At 50.7% G+C, this 24,592-nt stretch overlaps 1 protein-coding gene and 1 long non-coding RNA gene across 5 annotated transcripts in view; one reads left to right on the top strand and one right to left on the bottom strand.

Moving 5' to 3' along the window:
• Positions 1 to 11,800, bottom strand: part of DHRS3 (dehydrogenase/reductase 3) — a 35,018-nt gene extending 23,218 nt beyond the window's left edge. Inside the window, exons 1-2 of one of the 3 annotated variants that reach the window (XM_084787222.1) lie at positions 11,531 to 11,800; positions 10,709 to 10,966 (exon numbers count right to left, since the gene is read on the bottom strand). In XM_084787222.1, coding sequence (XP_084643348.1) covers positions 10,709 to 10,903 — 195 coding nt within the window. In that variant the 5' untranslated portion in view covers positions 10,904 to 10,966; positions 11,531 to 11,800. The remainder of the gene's footprint in view (positions 1 to 10,708; positions 10,967 to 11,530) is intronic. The other 2 variants (XM_084787221.1, XM_084787223.1) reach the window with 2 other exon arrangements.
• Positions 11,801 to 12,102: 302 nt separating this feature from the next.
• LOC311600480 lies at positions 12,103 to 23,672 on the top strand. Of its 2 annotated transcripts, XR_014780259.1 has the most exons (4): positions 12,103 to 12,265; positions 13,618 to 13,827; positions 16,961 to 17,055; positions 22,930 to 23,672. It is a non-coding gene; the product is annotated as an uncharacterized lncRNA (long non-coding RNA). The 2 variants fall into 2 exon arrangements; XR_014780260.1 differs by lacking the exons at positions 16,961 to 17,055; positions 22,930 to 23,672 and having other exon boundaries at positions 13,618 to 13,907.
• Positions 23,673 to 24,592: the final 920 nt, after the last annotated feature.

Below are 24,592 nucleotides of genomic sequence, written 5' to 3'. Positions count from 1 at the left end.
CCTATAACAATCACCCCTGCAATGTGGCCTGGCACAGTCTTCTATTTTGATTGACTCGATCTGACATCTCTCCCCTCACACAGCCCAGCTTTATTAATCTTCCTAACACCTGAGCACTATGCAACGACAATATTAGGATGTGTTGTTCCCTCTCCCCCCTTTCACCATCCCCCCCTTGCAAAGAATTCATGCTATCTGGGTAATTGGTAAACATGCGAGTGATGAATGACATTGCCAGTCAGCAATGATAAAGCTGCTAGGATGAGCCTCAAAACGAGAAGGCTCTTTGCTCAAAACAACCATGCAGAATTTAGTCACGGAGACCCCAGGAAGCGAAACCCAGTGGAGGACCAAGTGTGATTGCCTGTTCACGCACACCAGCACTCACACCAGCACCACTCAGCACTGTTGCTAAGCATGAGCCTTCTGCTCGTCCTGAATAGCAGAAAAAAAAAACCAGATCTGTTATTCAAGACAAGACGCAGGCCGGGAGGTGGCTCAGAAAATAAGAGCATATATATATATAAATATATATATATAATCTTTAAGAGTTATTTATTTTTATGTGTACGTAGTATTTGCCTGCATACCATGTGTGTGTCTGACAAGAGTCTAGAAGAGGACATCAGATCCCCTGGGACTGGCATTATAGAGAGCTGTGAGCCATCATGCGGGTGCTACAAACTCAACGTGGGTTCTCTCCAGGGGCAACAAGCATTCTTAACCACCGAGCTTCCATCTGAATTCTCAGAGAAATTAGGATTACTGTGTGTATGCGTGCCTGGTGTGTGTGTGTGTGGTGGGGGGGGACGACATGTGTGTGGAGGTCAGAGGACAACTGGTTAAAACTTGTTTTCTTCTTCCAACTTTATGTGGGTCTTGGGGATTCAACTCGGGTCACCAGGTTCATGCAACAATCGTCTTTATCTGTTGAGTCTCTTGCTGGCTCTGACCCATTTTAGAGGCCCTAGAAGCATGCCTATCAAGAGTGTAGCCAGGAAGTGGCTGGGTGGCCCTGGCCCTGGCAGGTGGCACCCCCCAGCACAGGTGAGAATTCAGCTGCAGTTCAGCAACATGAACTTCCCCTAGGACCACACCTCCTGCCCTCCTCAGTGTGGTGCCATTCTGAGGTCACAAAACACACCCAGCAACACACCAGGGTTCCCAGGGAGACTTAGCTCCTTAAGCACTTTATTGATGCCAGCCTTAAGGTACTTAGAGGGTGTGCGCAAGTTGGTTTGCTAGGAGCCCATTGAATCTGAGAGGGCACAGGTCATGTGCCTGGGAGTTGACCTTCTAGCTGACAGCTGGTGGGCCATCCGAGTGGGGACCCAGGCACGCTGGGGCATTTTGGAATGCAACAGGAAGTGGTGCATCACAGCAGGAAGTGGCTGGGTCAGGGCATTCTGCAGGGAGCAGGGTGGGTGGGAGTGCAGCTGTGGGGTCTTCAGGAAGGGCAGGGCTTTTCCTGGGGACCAGCGCCACACAAGTAACTTCCACAGAAGGCACCCTAATCCCTCTACTCTCAGAGAATGCTCGCTAAAGATCAGACACCTTTCACGGTCCTTTTACCATTGTCATGCGTGTCTGTAGGAAATCTTTTAGGGCTCCCCAGTGCTTTCCCAATCAAGTCCAAACCCCAACCGTAGTGATCAGCTTAGGGGTTCAGCCCTTGCCTCCCGCCCCCCCACACTTCTGCTCAGCTCCCACCTGTTCCTTCCTAGACACACTTTCTTCTGCTCGTGCCTACATCTATGTCATCTTTACAGCTCACTTGAACCCTGCGCTCAGGAGGAGGGGAGTATTTTCTTAATAGGGGGATCAAAGATGGCCACCACCTTCCTTCACCACCGGCCCATCAGAGCTCCCATCCCACTAAGCCATTGCTGTCACAGTTAAGGTGTCACACAGGCAGCTGCTGCAATTCCCTGGTAGGTAGCTGGGGGAAAAGGCCCAGGCCATTTTCCACACTTGGGCAATGCCCATCAGGTCCCTGTGTCCTCAGAGAGTTCCAGATCCCCTTTAGTCTGTGGAGAATCTTTGGGGAGAGATCAATGTGTCCTCTCCCGTGGCTCAGCAGGACACAGTGAATACCTGCTTGGGTTTTACTCCGCAAAGGTGGACTCTCCCCAGTGAGTCTACAACCACTGGCCGCTGCCTGCTGGGACTGTGAAATCTTCCAGGCCTAGAGACTCTATGTGACTTCTGAAACAGGTTCAGAGGGAGAAACGGAGGCCGGGCGGAGAGAGCCAGACCATCAGGAGCTCTCCCAAAGTCTCTGGGAGGCTGGGACAAGCATGGCCACTTCATAGATAAGAACATCAAAGGCCTACATGGGGGGGGGGGGGGAGGGTGCTGACTCACAGGAAACCAGCCCTGAAAGAGGTCACCTAGGATCCCCCAAACTGTGAACATGCTGCTTTGCACGGGGGGGGGGGGGGGGGGGGGGGGGAGAGGGGGGACGGGTGAAAAGCCCAGGGAACTGAATATGCTGACCCCTTTGGTTTTCAGATGGACTGTCCTGGATTATTCAGGTTAGCACACACAGTCAGAGGGTGCCTTAAAAGCAGGCGAGATGGCCTGGAGAGACGGTGGGTGTCTCAGTCGAGAGCTCAAACTGCTTGTGCAAAGGACCTGGGGTCAGTTCTTGGTGCCCACATGGCAGCTCACAACCGCCTGCGGCTCCAGCTCCAAGGGGTCTCTTGCACTCTTTTTACTTCCTTGTGCCCTGGACTCACCACATGCACGTGCCCTTTTCACACACCCATAGCTAAAATGAAAATAAGTTTAAAAAGCAGGCAAAGGAAGGGCTGGGGCTACAGAAGAGGTGGCAGAGTGCCTGCCCAGCATGTATGAGGTATGGGATTCTGGGTTCTGACCCCTGCTGCGTGGATGAGGGAGACACAAGAGTCTGGCATGGCTACAGGTAGGGGTGAGAGACAGAGATACATTCAAGGACTGTAGCGGGGAAAGGATGTGGGAAGGGGAAGGAAATAGTTTCCAGAAGGAACCCAGCCCCAGCACCCTGCCCTACATGCAGTCCAGTTAAGACCTGGGCTGGACCTCTGGCCTCAGGAACCCATCTTGAGACAGTGTGCACTATTCTGAAGGCCCTGACTCTGTGACCACCAGCAGTGTGAGCATGGAAGTTCAGTTGGAGAGCACTGACCAAGGGCCCCCACCAAAGTCAATAGCATAGCAACCCATGGCAACCAACCTAGCAGGATCAGCTCAAAGGACACAAATCACTTCTGCCTCAGAGACTATGGCACATAGCTTCTCCACTGTGGCCAACACTTTCTGATCACTCGCTTTGTGCTCTGAACTTTACACAGATTAGCTTACTTAATTCCACTTGGCGGAGAAGGAAAGTGCGAGTCAGAGAGGTTTAGCAACTTGCCCAGGGCAACCTGGGGAGCAAACAGAAGAGCCAACCTGTGACCCTTGGTATTCCTGACACCTGAGCTCAAAGTCTGAATTGCTTCACTATGCACACGCATGCATGCACACGTGCATACACACACACACACACTTCTATGTTGCAAGACTACAGCTGTGCCAGCTAAGGATGTGCAAACCCCAGGAGAGCAGTCTTCAGACCATGCAGAACCTGTCTGTGCCCTGCCATCCCTAAGGCCCCTGCCCACGCAGTTGTGTGTTCATAGCAAAGAGGCTACCATAGGCCAGGATAGACTGCTAGGTCTTTGCTAGCTGACGCCATGGGAGGTGAGGCCTAGGGTGGACGAGGCCCCCCACGTGGGTGTCTGGCAGCACCACCTGCCCACATGAAGGTGAAGCTGCCCTCTGTGGTCATACTGGCCTCCTCACCCCCATGGTGACCTTCAGTGTGGCTTGTCACTGGCAATAGGCTGCTGTGTGATAGACAGCCGGAGCTGCAAGAGAACGGAGTGGGGGGTTGGGGGGGTCAGGAGTGGGATGGCGGGGTGGGTGGCTGTGCCACCTCAGAGCTGCTTGCTCAAGGGCCTGAGGCTGCAGGAGAAAGAGCAGATCTTATATCCATGAAAACGGCCCCAACACTGACCTATGCCTCTCCGTGCCCATCGCAGCAGCTTTATCCCTTTGCAAAGTGGGCAAAGGAGGTCCGTAGATGACCACTGGACCACTCTGGTGGCTGTTTACTTTGTCCCTTTGAACTTCTAACTCTGGAGAATGGAGAGGGTTCCTTTTGACACTGAGAAGTCCCCTTTCTCCTTTTTTTTTTTTTGTTCATGGATGTTAGCAAATGACCTGATAAAGTCTACTGGGCTAGCTTGAGGAGGACAGGCTGCCTGGGTCCTCTGGCAGTTTCCGGATGGGGAGACTGAGCTCAGCACTTCTGAGTGAGCATGGGAGTGAGGTCTGAAGCTTCCGATCCCAGAATCCCTAGTGCAGTCAGGACCCCTCCAGACCCCACCAGAGGAGCCACACTGCTATTGTCTGACCAGGGGAGACTACCTGGCTGTTGGAGACACACACTGTGCACCTTCCTGGGAGGCAGCAAAAACATTAGCAGAGCGTATACTCCGGGGTCTCTCAGGAGCTGTGATGTTTGTGTCTATGCGTGCAAGGCCAGAGATTAATGTTGGTTATGTTCTTCAGTCAGTCTGTACTTCAGGTTTTGGAGACAGGGCCTTTCACTGGCCGGGAGCTCACCAAGTAGACCAGGTTGGCTGCCCCAGGGATCTCAGGTCTCTGTCTCCCCAGTGCTTGGAATTATGGGTGTGTGCCACAGCATTCGGCTCTTTACATGGGCTCTTTACATAAACTCAGGCTCTAATGCTTTACCAATGGAGCCCTCTCCCTGGCCCATTGCTAAATGACTTCCGGTTCCTGTTCTTAGAACCTTGGCTGTCAGGGGAGGGCAACTGTGGTAGCCCCCGTTGGAAAGTGTGATAGTTAATAGCAACAACTGTCGGTCACACAGGATCCAGAATCACCCAGCAGACAAATATCTGGGTGTGCTACAGGGGATCACGTAGCTCAGGCTAGCTGGACTAGAAAGACCCACGCTGAATGTAGGTCGAGCACTAAATGGAAAGGAGAGACTGAGTTGGGCACCAGAATTCACCTCTCTGCTTCCTGACTGCGGAAATGTGATCAGCTACTCACACTCCAGCCGCCATGTCTTTCCGCCATGTTGGACTGCAGCCTTCAAACTGTGAGCCAAGACAGGTCCTTTCACCCTTCAACTGTTTCTGTCAGGTATTTGTCACAGCAGTGAGAAAAGTGACTACGGGGATAGAGTGGCCTTGTCAGGTGTGAAGTGAACAGAAGCATCCTTGACACGCAGTGGGACTTAGTAAACACTGGTTTTCAATAGCAAATAGTATGTGGGCCCTGGGTCCATCCAGACAACAGTCATTTACGAAGTGCCAGAACCCAAAGACAGCTGGCCAGCAAGAAAAGCCAGAGTCTGCCAGCCAGGCCTCTCCCTTCCTAGAAGATTTTCATGTACAGACTTGTCAAGCAGCAGCCACAGTATAGTTAGTCAGTTACCATGGTAACCCATAACTCTGGGCTCACAACAGTCATGGGTTCTACTTCTTGGTTTCCACTGCTCCCAAGGATGGACACTCACTTCTTTCAAAAGCAGCTAGAGGTTTCTATGAGTTTTTGACTGACTCTTTATACCTTCGTTTTTCAGATGAGGGAACCAATACCCAGAGAGATACAATCGGTTGCCTATCTTGGAGTGGAGAATATCTTGGCCCAGTTGCCATGGCAATTAGAGCAGACCAATATAGTGGTAGCCAGGTCTATGGTAATAGTAAGGGAGCCACTGACATTCCCTAGTGGGTGGAGAAGGGGAGGATGGGACACTTTCTTGTCTCACCCCATCTCCATCCCCAGCTACAAGTGTTCCTGAGAGAAATTAGTACATAGACAATGGAAAGGTAACTACAGGGAGATTCTGTGATGTAGCTTCTATGGGGTCCCCATCCAGGATGAGGTGGGATTTACTGCATTCCCCCTGGCAGTCACCTCCTTCCGGAAGTCTCCCAAGATTTCCCTCCCTGCACCATAACCTCTCCGTGCCTGCAAGTTCAGAGGTCACAGATCATTTCTTAGTGTGAGGCTCCAGGATGGTAGCCTTGAATTTGGCCAGAGGGAGCAAGGACTCATCATCCTGTGACATAAAGAGAGACATTTATGCTCACCCCCCCTTTTTTTGTGACCATGACTTACTTAAGTATATCCCTGGTTCTTTACTTAAAAGGTCAAGCCCTTTTACTCCGAAGATGGGCTTGCTTGCTAGTATCTATCTGTTTCATTGGTGTATTGAGAAACAGTGGGCAGGGTGTGGTGGTGCATGCTTTTAATCCCAGCACTCAGGAGGCAGAGGTGGGCGGATTGCTGTGAGTTCGAGGCCAGCCTAGTCTACAAAGTGAGTCCAGGACAGCCAAGACTACATAGAGACCCTGTCTCGAAAAACTATTAGAGAGCTGGGGTGGGGGGGTGGGGGGTGGGAAGAAAGGACACCCTCAATTTCGAGGGCAGCCAGGACCCAGACTTTGTGCTTAAAAACCCAGTAGCAATCCTTTAACAGTGGGCCCTGCATCTTTGAGGTACTACAACAGATGGCTACCCCCCTTTTGGAATGTGGCTAAAACTTTCACGTAGCCAAAGATGGTCTCAAACCTGCTATGGGGGCTGGAGAGATGACTCAGAGGTTAAGAGCACTTGAGGCTCTTGCAGAGGACTGGGGTTCTGGTCCCAGCACCCACACTGGGAAATTCACCAACAGTTATAACTTTAGGGCATCCGATGTCCTTTTCTGGCCTTCACAGGCACCTGTACACAGATGGCACACTTATATACATGCAAGTATATATATAAGTAAAAATAAAAACAAAAACAAAAAAACCAAAAACCAAAACCAAAACAAAACCAACAGAACTCTAAGTAGCAGAGTCTGGCCTTGAGTTCCTGATCAGCCTGCGTCACCTTTCAAATGCTAGAATTATAAGCTTGGGTCGCCAAGCCTGGTTTAAGATTAACCCTGCAGCCCTGCCTGCCTGACCCTTTGGCAAACATCCTACCCATTGTATTTAAATAGAGCCCAACTCATTTCTTTGAATAAGTGGCCTTATCCACATCCTGCCTGCATCCTGTTGACTCCTGCCCTGCTTACCAGACTCCCTCCTCCAGAAACCTCTGTGTACTAGGCCCCAGGACTTAACAGCTCCTGTCTGACCTCTCTGCGACCCTGAGGGAGGCAGTGGGCGAGGCTGAGACGATCTGGCCCAGAAGGATACACTCTGGCTGTGAAACTGGTGATCATGGGTTCAAAGCTGGCTTCTAATAAGAGGGCTCTCGTCCCAACTGCATCTTCATCTTGGACACAAGCTACATGTCACACCTGCCTCCCCGGGGTCACCAAGGCCACTCAGAACAATGATGCAAAAAGGCCCTGGGGTCATGCATGTTAACCACATCACAGATATTTCCACAGGCACATAGAATGCCTCCCTCTCCCACAGTGTCTGTCACATGTGTGGGATGACTGTCGTGTATAATGACGGTCACACTTGTGACCTCAGTCATTTGAGATGATCACAGCCAGGCTGACAGTTCCAAGTATCAACAGAATGCAGGAGCCCAAGCAGCTGACGGTACGTGCTTCTAGAAACTCTGTTTCTTAGTATAGAATTATACTAAGATTAAGGACGAAGGTTGTGAACACAATATTTCCCTGTCGCGCCCTGAAAACCCCAGACAAAGGCAAGTCATAACTGCCCAAGGTTCTGGTGAGGCATGCTGGGAGAGCTGCCTTCTTCTATGTTAGGCAGGGACCACTCCCCCCTTTTGAGATCTGTTCATGTGTATCAATGTGTTGTTGTCTGCATGTATGTCTGTGTACCACATACAGCAGAGCCCTCAGAGGCCAGAAGGGTGCGTCAGATCCCCCAAAACTGGAATTACAGACAGTGGTGAGCTGCCAAGTAGATGCAGGGAATTGAACAACCTAAAGTCCTCTCTGGTGCTCTTAAGTGCTGAGCCCAGAAATGTTCAGTTGTAAGGGAGAAGCCATCAACAGTGCAGGACTCTGATGGTGGTAACATGGCTTCAGGGCTTACTTATAGGGACTGAAGCAACCAGACCCCTTTCCTAGGTAGAAGAACACTTTATCATAAGTACAGCAGAGATTCCTGCCTCACAGAGAAGGCCTAGTAGCAAGCTCGTGACTGGAGGTAGATACAGGGTCTCCTATAAATGAGGGCACAGTGTATCTTCCAAACCTTTCTTTCTTCACTCAGTGAGATCTGATGAATACCAAGAAAGGCTGAGGCGACAGTGACAAGGTCCAGCCCCTTCCACTTCCCGGCAAGCCGCCTGTCCTAAGCTGCTGTGTGGTTAAGTTAGGCCACGGGCCACTGGAAGCTGCTACATACTAATTTGTGCCTTTGCTGTAACATCTAAGTGCGGTGTTGAGGCTTCAGGAAGTGTTGCCATATCTCAGCCTGCCCTCTGCCCTATCACCAGACCCCGAGCCCCGCCATCACCTGCCGGATGCCAGAGGCAGGCTTTGAACTGGGTTCTCTAGTCACTGGCATGGTGAGCCTGGGACATCTTAGGCACTGGAGACTGGGAATGAGGGCATAGAAAGGAAGGGGTCACCATAGAAAGAAACTTACACTGAGGGCAGTGGCTCCAGTAACTGTGGATGGTTATGATTCTAGAGAGAACTTGGGGGGTGAGAGTGGGTGGCGAGGTTATTCTGCCAGCCAAGTGAATGGCACCAGGAGTTTCCCAGGCCCCCCCACCGCCCCCCCTATGCCCTGGATTTTCTTTTGGGTGACCCTGTCACCAGTTAAAGGCCTATTTCTCATCAGCCTGGGCTTGTTCCATGGAAAAGCTTGTCCTTTCCAAGGTAGGTGGGGCTGCGCCTTCCAGGGTGTGAACCTGCTGGATTCACTTTGCATTCCGCTCCCCGCACCCCTGCCCCGCTTTCTTCTGACTTCTGTTTAGGATTGTTTACAGTCCGTCAAGTATTTCCAGGTCGACAAAGCTGTTCTTATAAGTCTACTGCAGTCTGCCACAGAACAGTGAAAGGGCCTCAGGACCAGGGCCAGCTGGAAGATTCAGACAACTGGAAAATAGGTAGCTAACCAATGTCAAGTATAAGCTACTGTCACTAAGTGTCCCTTCCACAAGGGTCCCCTTCTCTGCCCTCTTGGTCCCCCTCCACAAAGAGCTTTAGAAGCCTTCCATTGGGACATACTCCTCTTGCTCACTGCTCGCCCCTCCTTCCCCCCCAAAACTGCTAAGAACAACTCTTACTTCCCCTTAATTCATCCAGTCCAAGGGTTAAAAAACACTTCTGAACTCTCTTTCCAAAGGCAAGGTTAAGCAGCTGTCCAAACCACCCAAGGAGATTCAGTAGCTCTGGAAAGCTGGACGCCCCCAACCTCAGCTGGGCAACAGCAGCCCAGTCAGGGAAGGGTTAACGGGCAATCAGCTTTGGCTGGTGGCTCAGACTCCCAAATTCAGTCCCAGCCACCGAAGGAATTGTAAATCTCAGGGCAGTATTTAACAAAACAAAAGCAACCTGGAATTACATGAAAGTTTGGCTTTCCACGGAGCATACTTACTCTAATCCCCAAGGTATGCAGCTCCATGTCAGATCAGCTGGCTAGCCGGGTCCTTCCACACACACCCCCCCCGCCCCCCCAGCAACAGTTTAAATTTCAAACTAATTCCCTGGTTTGCTCTTCGTCTTCGCAGGCCGGCTGCCGGCCTCAAATCCCTCGCTATTGATTGCTCTAGCCTCTGGGTGAAGTCAGCCTGGTCTGCAGTTGCAAGTTGGGTGACAGCTGGCTCTCCCCCCCAACACCCTCCTGCACCACGTCTCCAAAACCTGGCGCGAGGGGAGCTGCTGCCACCCACATAGCAAGAGGCAGTGGTCAGTGAGAAATAGTGCTACCACCCAATCTAGAGGGGAAGGAGCCCCTCTGCTGAAGAGGGCGGGAGGATCAAGGTCGAAGGTGAGGACACGGGTTCTTTATCAGCCCCTGGTTCCCGCCAACCGCCCTCCCCCCGCTCCCCCCCCCCCCCGCCTCAGTCCTCATTTAGGATTTTAAACACCTGGGCCTCCCAGTCGCTCTGCCAGGCTAGGCCAGCCAAGTCAAGCCCCTCCTTTACAAATCCGAACCGAGTAAGGCCCCCCCCCGCCCCTGCAGAGCTGCAGCCTCCCAGGTTGGGTCTAGACAGCGAGTTGCCAAGCAAAATACCAAGCGCAAGCTAGCAGGCAGCTTCCAGCTCTACTCAGGGGGTGCGCACACCCCGAGCCCATCAGGGTGCCGGCAAAGAGGTGGGGGGGGGAGGGTGTATGGGGGGGACACAACACCTTAGAGAGGGAGTCGCGCGGTAGAATGGGTGGGTGTCCTAAGTCTGGGAGTGGGTGGGGGGAAATAGCCAACTAGATACCAATCCCAGGAGAGCCGATCAGCTCAGGGCCTTCCCAAGACACTCTGGTGCCCGGGAAATTTACTAAGGTTGAAACCAACTTGCTTAACAACCCCAGGTGATGCAATGGGTGGGTGGCCCGAGACTCTCAGCTTGTTGGCGCAGGTTTCCGTCGCCGCAGCAGGTGGGAGCACCCCCTGCAACCCTCCCTCCCCCGCCCCCGCCCCCCGCGCCAGAGTCCCCTCACCCACGACACCTACTTCCAGGTGTCGCACTGCCACCCGCCCCCCACGCCATGTACCTTTCTGGCGCCACGCTCTGCGAACTCCCGAGCGAGGTGGCGCCCGATGCCTCTCCCACCGCCGGTGATGAGGACTGACTCCCGCGACAGGTCCCGAAGCTTGGCGGGGAACACCAGTCCCACGGCTGCTTTGGTCACCAAATAGATCATTTGCAGAGGGAACACTATCAGCGCGCCCAGCCATTTCCACACCATCCTCCGCGCGGCGGAGCCGGGCACAGTGGGAGGAGGTAGGAGGCGGTGGACAAACTCCCCGGACTAAGCAAAACAGGAATTAAAAAAAAGAAAGAAGGCACCTCAAACAATAATAAATAAACTAAAAATGGAAAAAGAGAGGAGTCCCACCTGGCCACTCTTTGAACAACTGATCTTTGAGTACTGGGCGAGGAAAAGCAGGGAGGGGGAAAAAAAAAGATAAACTCTGCTCTGGCGGAGAGGGAAAAAGCGTCTCAGAAGATTGGGACAGTGAGAGGGGCGGAGGAGAGGCCGGGGTGGGAAGTTCTAACAAGAAGTTTCTTGCCCCAACAGCCGCTTCGGCTGGGAAATTCACAGGTAATGTTTACAGACCGACTGAGATCTTTAAGCCAGGCAAGGGAAGGGGGGCGGGGGGGGGGGCGGGCACCAACCACAAGCGCGCACACTGCTACAGTCCGCGGTTTCAAAGTGCAAGATTAAAAAAACAAACAAACAAAAAGCTGTTTCCCAATTGTAGCGCCCCCTCCAACTTTCTCTAGGAAAAGAAAGGAAGGAAGGAAGGAAGAAAGGAAGAAAGGAAGAAAGAAAGAAAGAAAGAAAGAAAGAAAGAAAGAAAGAAAAACTCACAAAAACACCACACACACAAAACCTGGGGAGTGATTGCAGCTCCCAATTTCAGTCCGCGAAAGTCTCCCGACTCATTGCTATTCTCGGGCTCAGGAAATTGCTTAAACGCGATCTGATTGCCAGCACCGTGCAGGAGAAGTGGGGGGTCCGGGTGTCAGTTTCTTCCCGTGCACAGCTCGCCCTCGCGCGCGCCCGCCTGCTCTCTCCGGCTCCCTCCTCCCTCTTGCAGCCCGGGCTGGGAGTTGCCGCTCGATGTGGCGGCTCCCTCTCCCTCTCTCCCCTTTAGCATTTATTGCCTTCTTTTTTGTTCTTTCCAACTTGGACTGAGCCTGGCTGTGGGGACGCGTGGATAGGACACCCTAGCCTGCACCGCCGTATATTCGTTCGTTCGCGGGGCAGCTGCGGTGTGGACTGAAAGGGCGCCCCTCCTTTTTTTTTTTTTTTTTAAATACCCTATTAAGTCTGATTGACAGTTAAAGTTGTTGGGAGGCTTCACTACCACGCTTCTGAGTGGCTGCGGCGACTTCCCCTCCCCCTGCACCGTGGCGGGGCACGCGCCTGGGCGCGCACCCGGTCTCAGTGTGACTGGCACTCTCCTGGGACTCGCTTCTCATTTCTGCAAGCTGGGACTTGCCGCCCTAGTCCCCGAGGGCTCGCAGCTGGAACTCGAACACACTGGAACCAACTTCGGCAAGCCAGTTTGCTTCATCTGACTTTCCTCCCAGCCCGGGCCAGGTGACCCATCCCTGAGCGCACAGGGCAAGCCGAGGGGGTGCTTCGCGTATGCTTTGATGCAACCGGGTCGCCTAGGGTTCATTTCAGGTCACTTGGTCATCCCCGCCCCCTGCATCCAGGTAGAGCCAGGAAGTGACGCTTCATCATTGCCAGGTTCCCTTTTTCCTTCACAGTGTGTGCATCCGAAATTGAACCAACGTGAAGTCTCTCACGTTGCTGGGGTGGAGGGACCTCTGGGGAGCAGGATTTTGGTTTTGGGACGGAGGCGGGGGGGGGGGGGGGGAGGGTAAAAGAACCTCTAACCCCAGGTGCCAATAAATTCCCGTAAGATTAGCTGGGAGCATATTTATTGCTTATCTGGGCTAGAATTACCTTGACTGACAGCAATTTCCTTAATAGCAAAAGCCTGTAAACAACACATCTTCAAAGTCACGCCACCGATCGGTTCATGCAGTGCCCCCCCCCCTCTCTGGGCGCCCCTCCCTCACTGCCCTGGTGGGCACCCACCTTGTAACCTCTTGCCCACCCCTTGCAAGAACGTCTCCCTGTTGGGAGGGTGGGACCCAGCTATTTAGAGTTGCCTGTTGCGGGAAGTCTAGGAGGTGAGTCATGAAGAGCAGGCCCAGTTGAAAGTGCTGATGAGACTTGCTGCCCGCCCCCTCTGTGCATATCCCTGGGCGGGAGAGGGAGAGACAGCCAGGGAGCTTGCCCTGTAATAGGGTGGGGGGTGGGGGTGGGGAGGGGGCAGCCCTTTCCAGCCCCAGACGTGTTCAGGCTGGGAGTCCTGGGCTTCAGCCCTCAAGACTGACCCAGCAGGCCCTGGGTGCACAGGGAACGAACTGTGCTTTTTAATACTCCCTGCCTGGGTGTGAACAAGTCCCTTTGAGCAGTGCCGACTTGGGGGTGGGGGTGGTGGGAAAATCACCTCCTCATTTGCCAACTACTGTAGTTCTGGGGGAGAAGTTGGGCCTGAGAGCACCCAGTTTCTTGGTGAACCGAAAAAAGGATGAGGAGGCTAGGGAGCACTCTCCTGCTTGGACCAACTGCGCCTGCCTGCGTTCTGTTCTGACATTCCACCCTCCGGCTGACCTCACTTTGGGGACTTTGTCATCCCATTTCCCAGGTTACCCAGCCAGGAAGTGCAGGAGGGAGGGATTCAATCCAGACCTAATTTCTCTCCCTACCCCACCCCATTCTGGCAAGAGAGAGGTGGAGGACAAGCTTGGACGAAGACTGCACTCAAGAGTCCCTACAGGCTCAGTTCATCTTCTTTAAAGGACTATTGGAAGGGCTGGCCTCTGTCTTCTTTAGACCGCGCTCCACCATGGTGACCATTTCTCCTCATCTTCTAGGTTCTGTTAAACAGCAGGAAAGAAATGGCAGCCACCGGGGAGAGGCCCGCTCCTGGTGCCCAGCGGTTGCCAAGGCCTCTGTGGAAGACTCCAAGCAGGGAGACCTCCAACACGCGGCAGAGCTTCTGCCCTCATCTATTATCCTTGGAGCCGCCTAGTGGCCAACATGGGGCACTGCATCTCCAAGCTACTGGCGTTCCCCACACCAGCGTGGGGGCTTATGAGCTTTTTGCTTAGGCCTTTCCTTCCATGTAAGGCTCAAGCCTTGTAAAGCTAAGGATGTGCAAATATCACAGCCTCTTCTCTCCCTGATTCATAGCAGAGGCCACTAACACCCAGAGATGTCTCTCTCTCAGAGAGAGAGAGAGACATATGTTCATCCTACTCAGTTTGAATGCCAGACCAACTGAGTGGCCAGGAGGGCCCTTGTGCATGTCCCATAGGTATGCGTTTGGGATAGAGGGCAGGTAATAGGTGGAAAGACACCGAGAACCCCAATGGACCATCACACATGCCCTAAAGACACCCTAATTTCCCAAATGGTCAGGTGTCACATGCTTTTTCAAAGCAGGAGGGAATTAGACTCAATAGATGTAAGTCATTCAAGGCCAAACAGGATGCTCCCTGTTGAATCGGAGATGGAGTCAGGGGGGAACAACAAAAAGAACCCGCCAGGCAATTCCAAAAGGGACTGTCAGATCTAGACACCGGCCTGAGACAGGCAACGGCCCTGTTTCTACTTGGTTCGCTTCTATTTTGTGGTCCTGATGTCCACTGGAGCCTCAGGCTCCCTCTAGCACCAGCTTTCCAGAAAGGACCTTTAACTGTCTCTATCCATTGCCAGCAGCCCAGTTCCCATGAAGATAGGGGTAGGGAACACTGGGCTAAGAATTCACAAGTAAATAGGCTGGCCTGGCTTCAGTAAGAAACTTGTGGTAGGGCATATGCGCCGCCCCCTGTTCCCTTGGTACGCGGTCATTCCGTTTTCTTAATGCACGACGTACAGCATCTAACTCTAGAGAGAAGTTTGAAATTTCGCATCCCAGCCTTGGGCGGAGGGCCCCAAGCTTTTTTTTTTTTCATCCCCCTCCTGACAACGTGAAAGGAGCCTTTGTGGCCTTGATGGGAGAGGTGAACAGCAAGCAGCCTGCAGAGCTAACTTTTCCATGACTCAGCCCTTCTGGGGCTGGGCACAGCTAGGGAGGTGCAAGGGCCAACCCCCTATGCAGGCCTAGCTGGAGCCTTGTGGCTGAGCTGCCTTCCAACTTTCCTGGTTTCCAGTTAGAGGAGGCAGTGAGAAGAGGTTGCTGCCTGTAAGGGTTAGAATTGGGCTGTCTAGGGACTGGGGAGATGTTTTCCATGGATAAAGAGCACCTGCTGCGTTGTGCCGACTAGTCATTATGTCATCGTGATGCAAGCTGGAGTCATCGGAGAGGAGGGGGACCTTAACTGAGAAATTATATAAGATCAGAGCTGTAGGCAAACCTGTAGGGCATATTCTTAATTAGTGATTGACAGGGGGAGGGCCCAGCTCCTTGTGGGTGGTACCATCCCTGGGCTGGTGGTCTTGGGTGCTATAAGAAAGCAGACTGAGCAGTCCATGGAGAGCAAGCCAGTCAGTAGCACCCTCTATGTCCGCTCTTGCCTCTGGATTCCTGTCTTATTTCAGTGATGGTCCATGATGTGGAAGTTTAAGCTAAATAAACCCTTTTCTTCCCCAAATTGTTTTTGGTTATGATGTCTCATCACATCCACAGAAACCTAGGAGGACACTTATGCAAGCATGAGGGCCTGAGTTTGGGTTCCCAGCATCCATGTTTAAAAAAAAAAACATGGATGTGACTCTTATAATTCCAGGGCTAGAGGCAGAGGGAGTGAGCAGGGCAGACTGGTGGATGGATCCTTGGAGCTTGCCAGCTAGCTAGCCAGCCCAGCTGAAAAACAGCAAGCTGCGGGCTCAGCTAGGGACTTTCATCTCAAGGGAGTGTGGCGGAGAGCAACGAAGTCCTTTTCAGGCCGCTGTGTGTGCAGCGGCGTGCGCATTCCCGTTCCTATGCATGTGGGAGCTTGAACACTCACACGCAGTAGCCTGCCTAATAAGCCCTGCTCTATGTTGTCCTGAAGCAGCTAGTGGCTCCCTGACCACTATCTTGTTTTCTACCCAGTACTAAGCAATGAAAGCTGAGCGTTTTTTTCTTTTTACAAAGCTCTCTCCTTGACATCATTGCAAACTGGGCCTCCAGAGCTGAGACGTAAGAAAGGCAGGCCCCGAGCCTTGTTTGGTGCAGGATGGCTCTGTGCGACCGGAGGACACCTGAAACACCAGCTCAGGGACCTTGAAGTGCCTGCATCCCTCCTAAGGGACTGACATCTGGGCGGCTGAATCCTAGAAGCCAATACTAGCCTCCACGGCTGAGCCACCCTGTCCCTTTATCTACTTCTAGCCCTTTTATCTTTTTCACATGTTTGGGAAAGGAAGCTAGGGCGTGGCTAAGGCGAGGGCTCCACTGCTAAAGCCTCCAGCCCAACCCAGCTCTCCAGTTCTAGAACTAGAACAGAATTTCAAACGTTCAGTATACACCACCACCCCCAAGATACACACAGGCAGACGTATGGACAGACAGATGGACACACACAACCCAGATACACACAGACAGATGTATGGACGGACAGGTGGACAGACAGATGGACACACACAACCCAGATACACACAGACAGATGTATGGATGGACAGGTGGACAGACAGATGGACACCCCCCCCGATACACACAGACAGATGGACCCCCCCCCAGATATACATAGATGGACGGATGGACACACACTACACACCCCAGATACACAGAGCTGCTACCAAACCCTGAACAGAACGAGCCAGAGGAATTGACCGAGTGGAGGGCGGGGTCTAGAAAAATATCTGTTGTAGTGGAGAAAGGTCCTGTAAGTTTACTTTGAACTGGGTGTGGTGGCACACACCTGTAACTCAGGGGGCAGAGGCAGGGAGTTCATGAGTTTGAGGGAGGGCTCACCCCGGATCCAGAGTGAGTTCTAGGCTGAAAAGCTTGAGAGTCCACCTAAAAGTGGATCACCAATTGGTGGACGCCTCTTAGGGGACCCGAGCTGGACAAGGCGACCATCCTTGGGAGGCTTGCCAGGACAAAGGGTAGAGAAGGAGAGGTAGACTTTGGATGTGTGGAAACCTCAGTGGGGGAGGGGGGCCGAGTGGGTCCCTCAGTATACAGGAAAGAAGTCTGCAAAGGCCCTAGACTATTCAACTCCCTATAAAAACCCTCCCCCGCTTCTAATGTAGAACATATGTCAGCAGAGGCCTTTTCTCTTTGGCCAGGCCTGGCTCCTAGGTCTAGAGGCATGGGAAACAGGTGGACTGGCTCCGTTGAGCCCACACAGTACCCACTAACCCCCAGTGCCCTGAGCACACAGGTGGGTACCTTTCATGCAAGCACACTTCCCACCCCATCTCGTGCATTGGCTGAGACTTTCATTTTGTTACCCAGATCCCCAGGCTGGCAACGGGGAAAGGCGGCTGCTGCTAGCTCTGGATGAGTGGACACACAGGCAGATGGGGTTCTGGCTGCCAGGGTCAGGTGACCATGGCCAGAGTCAAGGCTGGAGATGTGGTAGGGGCAGGGAGGTGGTGAGAGGGGTGGTTTATGCAAGGTCAGCTCACAGGGGCCTGGAGCTACAGGTCTAGGACATCCTTCTGCTGTCTTCTGGCCTCTTTGGGCACCCGAAAGGGTGTGTATGTGTGTGTGTGTGTGTGTGTGTGTGTGTGTGTGTGTGTGTGTGTGTGTGTGTGTGTGTGTAGTGTGTGTGTGTGTGTGTGTGTGTGTGTGTAGTGTGTGTGTGTATGTGTGTGTGTATGTGTGTGTGTGTGCGTGCACGAGCACTCGAACAGAATTAAAATAAGGAAAAGAATAAAATAAAATAAGGCTGGTAAGATGGCTCTGTGGGTAGAGGTTCCTACTCCAGCCAAGCCTGAGGACCTGAGTTGAGTATCCCTGTGGCCCATAAGGCAGAAGGAGAGAACCAACCCTGCAAGTGGTCCTCTGGCCTCCACATGTATGCAGGCAGGCACACATAAAAATTAAACATTAAATATAGTAAAAATTTAAAAACGTTAAAAGAGCTCTTAAGCAACCCAACTAGCCTCAACATTTCAAAAGCATCTATTGCACCCCCCCAAAAGCTATTGTAATTTCTCGAAGTTTATGTCTCGTTCACTCCTAATGTGTGAGGGCGTGAAGGCCCACAGTAGTTTCCCCATGACCCCATGGCCCCAGGTCTGTAAGTGGCACCATAGGCTTAGACCTTCAGGGTTGGCTTCCTGACAGTTGGCCTTTCTGGGGACTTCCTATGTCACCATTTACTAAGAGTGTTCTCAGGCCACAGGCAGAGCTTTGTTCCTGCCTTCGGAGGCTCCTGGCTTTGCTTACCCACCCTGGCACTTGGCTGCTTGTTTCTTTAGCTGCGCCTGGCTGGCTGCCTGCTGGTGAGTATCGTGCTGGAAGGTGTGGCAGCCAGTTGTGAGTCTATTCCTTGCAACTCTGTCACTGAAAAGACTCTGAAAACAAAAACAAAAACAAAAACAAAAAAAAAGAAAAGACTCTGGCCACTCTGTTCCTTTGTTACTGATCTTGTCCTAACCAGACTAAACCAAGCCCCCCAAGAAAACCCAAATAGAGAGTATATGTATATTTATATATTTATAACTATATATGTTTTAAATTTTATTATTTGTGTGTGTGTGTGTGTGTGTGTGTGTGTGTGTGTGTGTGTGTGTGTGTATGTGTGTGCACGTGCGCTTTGAGTGTGTGTGCCATGGCATGCATGTGGAGGTCAGAGGACAACTTGTGTGAGTAGATTTTCTCCTTTACCATGTGGGACCAGGGATTGGACTTAGATCGCCAGGCTTGGCAGCAAGCTCCTTTATCCCCTGGGCCATCTTTCTGGCTAGAAGTGCATGTGTTTATAATGTGGAGCTTTACGTCTCAGGTTAGGTGTAGGTGTAGATCAATGGGAAAGTGCTTGTCTAACATTTGAGGTGCTGGTTTCCATTCCTGCCTGTGCTCCTGTTCTCCAGAGGTTGGCAGAAGGAGGGTCATAAGTTCAAGACCAGCCTGTGCTACAGAGTGAAACCTTGTCTAAAAGTAAATGAGTAAGTAAAAAAAAATCTACAAAAAAAAAGTAAATAAATAAATAGAATAAAAATTCTGCCCTCCAACTTTGTAACTAACTTTTACCTTTCCCTGGAGAAATTTCCAACACAGGGTTCATTGTTTTGTGTAGCTGCCATGGCGGTCTCCTGCTGCGGTATGTGTGTGTGTGTGTGTGTGTGTGTGTGTGTGTGTGTGTGTTTTACTGGTTTGTCCCCATTTAACAGACAAGGTAGCAGAGGTCGGGGGTGAGGTGGGGGGGGAGGAGAGCAGTCCCTTCTCCACATCACGCAGTTTTGAGTGACATGGATGGAGATGCGGGCGTGAAGAGCAGGCTCTCTGGAGGTGGAGAACCTGCAGCCTCCATCAGTTGCTTGTTGGGCTTTGATGCTGTCTTGACCAAAAGCATGTGTATAACATTGACAGTTGATGTCATTGAAAATGTAATTGAGGGCTGGGGGGTGTGGCTCAGTGGGTAGCGCTTGTGCTAGCTTCCAACAATCAATACTCAGCACCACATAGACCAGGCATACTGGCGCTGGGGAGGTGGAGGCAGAGGATCAGAAGTTCAAAGTCATCCTTGACTATATAAAAATTTTGAGGCCAGTCTGGGATATGTGAAATCCTCATTCTTTCTAGAAATCTGGGGTATGTGCATAGTTTTATATTTGAAATTTATTTCTTTGGGGATAGAAATTGTTTTAGCCGGCTTTGGATGGCTATCCTGAAATAACCAAAGCAATTAGCTAGAACGAGAAAGTTGTTGTTGTTGTTATTATTATTATTATTATTATTATTATTATTAATTTTTGTGTTTTTGAGACAGGGTTTCTCTGTGTAGCCTTGGCTGTCCTGGATTTGCTTTGTAGGCCAGGCTGGCCTTGAACTCACAGTGATCCGCCTGCCTCTGCCTCTCGAGTGCTAGGATTAAAGGCATGTGCCACCATGCCCCGGCATTGAGAAGAATTATTTTGACTCACAGCTCCTCCCATCACCTCCCAATAGCACCGTCCCCCACCCCCCACTCCCAGGGGATCAAACCTCTGAAACATCAGCCTGAGGGGACATTCATCAATCTGCGACAGAAGCCCATTTCCTCACATCCGTATTGACTTAGGTAACAAGATACAAAATTCAATCATTGTGGGATCTCATATTTGTGAAGGACGAATTCCGAAGTGCATACTGTTGTTGGTTTATTTGCTACTCAGCTGGGATTTATTGTGAGTGAGGCAGTACATGAAACATTTCATATTCTGATTTGATTTCACTTAGGAGAATGGTTCCCTGGAGGTAGGGTCTGTGATCTGTCCTTTTTTTAAAAAAATATTTTATTAATTTGTTCATATTACATCTCAATTGTTAGCCCATCCCTTCTATCCTCCCATTCCTCCCTCCCTCCCGCTTTCCCCCTACTCCCCTCCCCTATGTCTGTGACTGAGGGGGACTTCCTCCCCTGTATATGCTCATAGGGTATCAAGTCTCTTCTTGGTAGCCTGCTATCCTTCCTCTGAGTGCCACCAGGCCTCCCCATCCAGAGGATATGGTAAAAAATGGGGCACCAGAGTTTGTGTGAAAGTCAGTACCCACTCTCCACTCAACTGTGGAGAATGTCCTGTCCATTGGCTAGATCTGGGTAGAGGTTCGAAGTTTACTTCCTGTATTGTCCTTGGCTGGTATCATAGTTTGAGCAGGACCCCTGGGCCCAGATCCGTTCTTCATAATGTTCTTCTTGTAGGTTTCTAGGACCCTCTGGATCCTTCTATTTCCCCATTCTCCCATGCTTCTCTCACCCAAAGTTCCAATGGGATGTCCTCCCCTCTGACCCACTTTCCTGGTAAGTGAAGACTTTTGTGGGACATGCCCCTTGGGCTAGTGTCTAGATATAAGTGAGTATATACCATTCGACTCTTTCTGCTTCTGTGTGAACTCACTCATAAGGTCTAATATCCAAAATACATAAAGAACTCATGAAATTAAACACCACCAAACCAAATAACCCAATTAAGAAATGGGGCTCAGAACTAAACAGAGAATTCTCAACCGAGGAATATCAAATGGCTGAGAAACACTTAAAAGAAATGCTCAGCATCATTAGTCATCAGAGAAATACAAATCAAAACGACTCCGAGATTCCATCTTATACCCATCAGAATGGCTAAGATCAAAAATTCAAGTGACACCACATGCTGGCGAGGATGTGGAGAAAGAGGAACACTCCTTCATTGCTGGTGGGAATGCAAACTGGTACACCCACTTTGGAAATCTATCTGGCACTTTCTCAGAAAACTGGGAACAGGGCTTCCTGAAGACTCAGCTATTCCACTCCTTGGAATATACCCAGAAAATGCTCCACCACACAACAGGGACATATGCTCAACCATGTTCATAGCGGCCTTATTCATAATAGCCAGAACATGGAAACAGCCTAAGTGTTCCTCAGTAGAAGAATGGATAAAGAAACTGTGGTACATTTACGCTATGGAATACTACTCAGCTATTAAAAACAAGGAATTCTCAAAATTTGTGGACAAATGGATTGAACTGTAACCTGTCTTACATCAGTGGGAAGGAGGTGGGAAGACTCGGCTAGGGTCACGGAGCCAAAGAGGAACAGATTTGGAGGTAGAGTTTTAGCCTAGGTTTGACTCAGAGCATCCCCACTCGATTTCTGTCTCCACTCCCTGCCCTGTCTATCTCTATCCCTTTCTATGTGAGAACACACATGCATGCACATGACCACACATGGATGCACATACCTGCGCACAGAGAAAGACAGAGGGGCTTACCAGCATGCCAGCGCTGCCTGCCCCTTTTTATTTTTCAGATTTTTTTTTATGTGTGTGAATGTTTTGTCTGCTTGTATGTATGTGTCCCAGCTGCCCTTGGAGGTCAGAAGAGGCCATATGATCCCCTGGACTAGAGTTACAAATGGTTGTGAGGCATCATGTGGGTGCTAGGAATTGAACTCATTGTGGACAAATGTTGTTAACCCCTGAGCCACCCCTCCGGCCTTCTGCCTGTCTCTTGATAACAACACTGTTTATGATTTCCTCCTTCTCTCTTTCCCTTCTTCCCTGCCCCCTGCCTTTCATGTGTGTGTGTGTATGTGTGTGTGAGCACGTGTGTATGTGCGTGTGTGTGTCTGTGTCTATGTATCTGTGCGTGTGTCTGTGAGTATGTTCATATGTGTATATGTGTGTGTGTGTCTGTGTGTGTGAGTGTGTCTGTGTGTCTATGTGTGTGTGTGTCTGTATGTGTGCGCATGTATGTGTCTGTCTGTCTGTGTCTGGTGTGTCTGTGTGTGTGTATGTGTATGTGTGTGTGTGCGTGGCCTCAACTTACTGTGCAACTGAAGATGACCTTGAATTTCTGATCCTCATTCCTCTACCTCCTGCATGTTGGAATTGTGGGTGTGTACCACTATGCCCAGTTTATGTGGTGCTGGCATTTGAACCCAGAGTTTCGTGCGTACTAGGCAAACACTCTGTCAACTGAGCTACACCCAGACCACTGCATGCAGTCTCTCTCTCTCTCTCTTTAAATATCGGCTTACAATCACATCACCAGTGTTGTACACTGAGCTGTTAAAAAGCGTCCACCTAGTGATTGATTTCTTTTATTGATTTTTTTCCCATTTATTTATTTGGCAAAAGAAGGCTTTTAAAAAGAATCAGAAGTGTTGGTGTGAGGCCTCAGAGGCCCTAACGTCGGGCATCTGCAAACTCCAAGAAAACAAATCAGAGAAGGAGCCAGGCCTTTTGCTCCTCAGAGCCAGTTAATCCATCCTATAATGCTGCGCTTTGCAAAAAGGTCCTGTGCATAAGTCCCATAAAGCCCCGTCCTGTGGAGCCGACCCTGAGCCCAGAACAGAATCTGCTAACGATCACTGCTTGCCAGGAGCCTACAGGAAACCATCAGACGTGTCGCAGGCCCGTGCCTGCCTCCCGCCTGAGTCCTTTCCAATAAAGCCTCTTTTCATGAGTTTATAAAAACACTGCTCAGATACTGTTGGGCCAGACTCTGCTTCTTCTGAGGCGAATGCTAATGTCTGTGGGGCTGGAAGGAGCTGGTGTCTGCCTTTGAGACTGAGAGAAAACAACAGTTTTTGACAGTCTACCCTTCCTCTTTTCTCCTTAAGGATGTTCCTGAGGCTGATTTGATTGAAAGGTGGCTACACCAGGACAGACTGAGACTGAATAACTAGCAGCTGCCCCACCTGGCAGATGTTTCTAGAACTGGGTGCTGCCTCAATAAACCCTAAATGACTTCAGACAAGAAAGCCGAACACTGCTCGCCTTGGTTTCCCCAGGTTTAAGATGAGGTCTGATTGTCCCGTAGGGTGGTTGTTAGGGACATGATCACGGCCTGACACTTGGTAGGTGCTCTGTGTTGTTCTTCGGTGTCCTTCCTGCCCCCGCCATATTGCCCCCTAGACAGTCGCCTGCTGTGTAATTTTCCTCGCTCCCTATTTAAAGTTTCAGAAAAGTTGTAAAAACAGAATCGGAAATTTCAAGTACCCTTCACCTTTATAAACATTTTATTTTTTCATTTATGTACATAGGCTTTGACCTTTTCCAAACCTATTTTATTTGGGGTTCTTTAATGCCTATACCCCGCTACCCTAGATAGGAGAGAAAAGAGGTTAATGGGAACAGGAGAAGTAGACCTTCTTGGACTTAGTTCCTTGGAGCGACTCCACTCTTCATTGTCAGGATCCCAGCAGACCCGTTAAACAGCAAACCAGTAGTTCAGCAAAGAGGGCTGCAGCCTCAGCAGCTGCAACCTGGAGCAGCACCTGGAAACCAGCACTTCAAAGCGTTTCTCTTTCTAGAAGCTTCTTGAAGTGGATCGATGAATAGCTAAACGATGATGCCAAAACCAAAAAGCCAAGCCTCTGGTTTTATTATATATATATATATATATATATATATATATATATATATATATATATATATATATACATGTTATACTAGGATGTTTATCAGTTGGCAAAGGCCAGGCCCCCACAAAGAGGCAGTTCCTCTTCTGGTGGACAAACACCATGTGTCCCTCTCACAGGTCTGTTTCCAGTGGACAAACACCACACACCCTCACACAAGTCTGTTTCACGTCCCACACTTGGGATCAAACAAAAACATGTTCACACCCACTACAGTGTGTCTCTGTGTGTGAGTGAGTCCACGTAGGTACCCACGGAGGCCAGAGTAGAGAGGCAGAGCCTTTGGAGCTGGAGTTTCACAGTTGTGAGCCCCTCTGATGTGCGTACTAGGAATTGAACCCTGGTCCTCTGGAAAAACAGCAAGTGTTTTAACTGTTGATCTAACCATTATCATTTTTTTCTTTCTTTCCTTTCCTTTTTTTTTCTTCTTTTCTTTTCTTTTTTTTTTTTTGGTATCCCAAGATGGCCGCCAATTCACTACATTGTTGAGGATGGTTTTGAACTCCTGATCTTCCTGTCTATATACCACCCCGAGTGCTGGGATAACAGGTCGGCTCCACTGTTCTCAGTTTATGCTGTGCTGGGGAAAAAAAAAACCTCAGGCTTTGTGAATGCTAGGCAAGATGAGAAAGGAGAGGGAAAGTTTGACGGCCACGAGACAGAGAAGCGCCTCGTGCAGGCGTCTGGTGGGTATGGCTGAGGCCTCTTATTGTAGTGGAAGAGGGCTCCGGCTCAGCTAGCAGCCGTTCAAGGCCCCTTCCCCCTTCCCAGCTGTAAACCTGCGCTTTCCGAAGATCCTCCCTAGAAGCCTCATTTCCGGGAAAGACATTCACTAAACCGTTGTGCAACTCCAGTGGCGTCT

This window comes from Acomys minous (genome assembly GCF_964271855.1).
Source record: "Acomys minous genome assembly, chromosome: 6".
Classification (NCBI taxonomy): domain Eukaryota; kingdom Metazoa; phylum Chordata; class Mammalia; order Rodentia; family Muridae; genus Acomys; species Acomys minous.
Note: the sequence above shows the minus strand (reverse complement) of the source record. Positions and strands in the feature narration are given on the sequence as shown.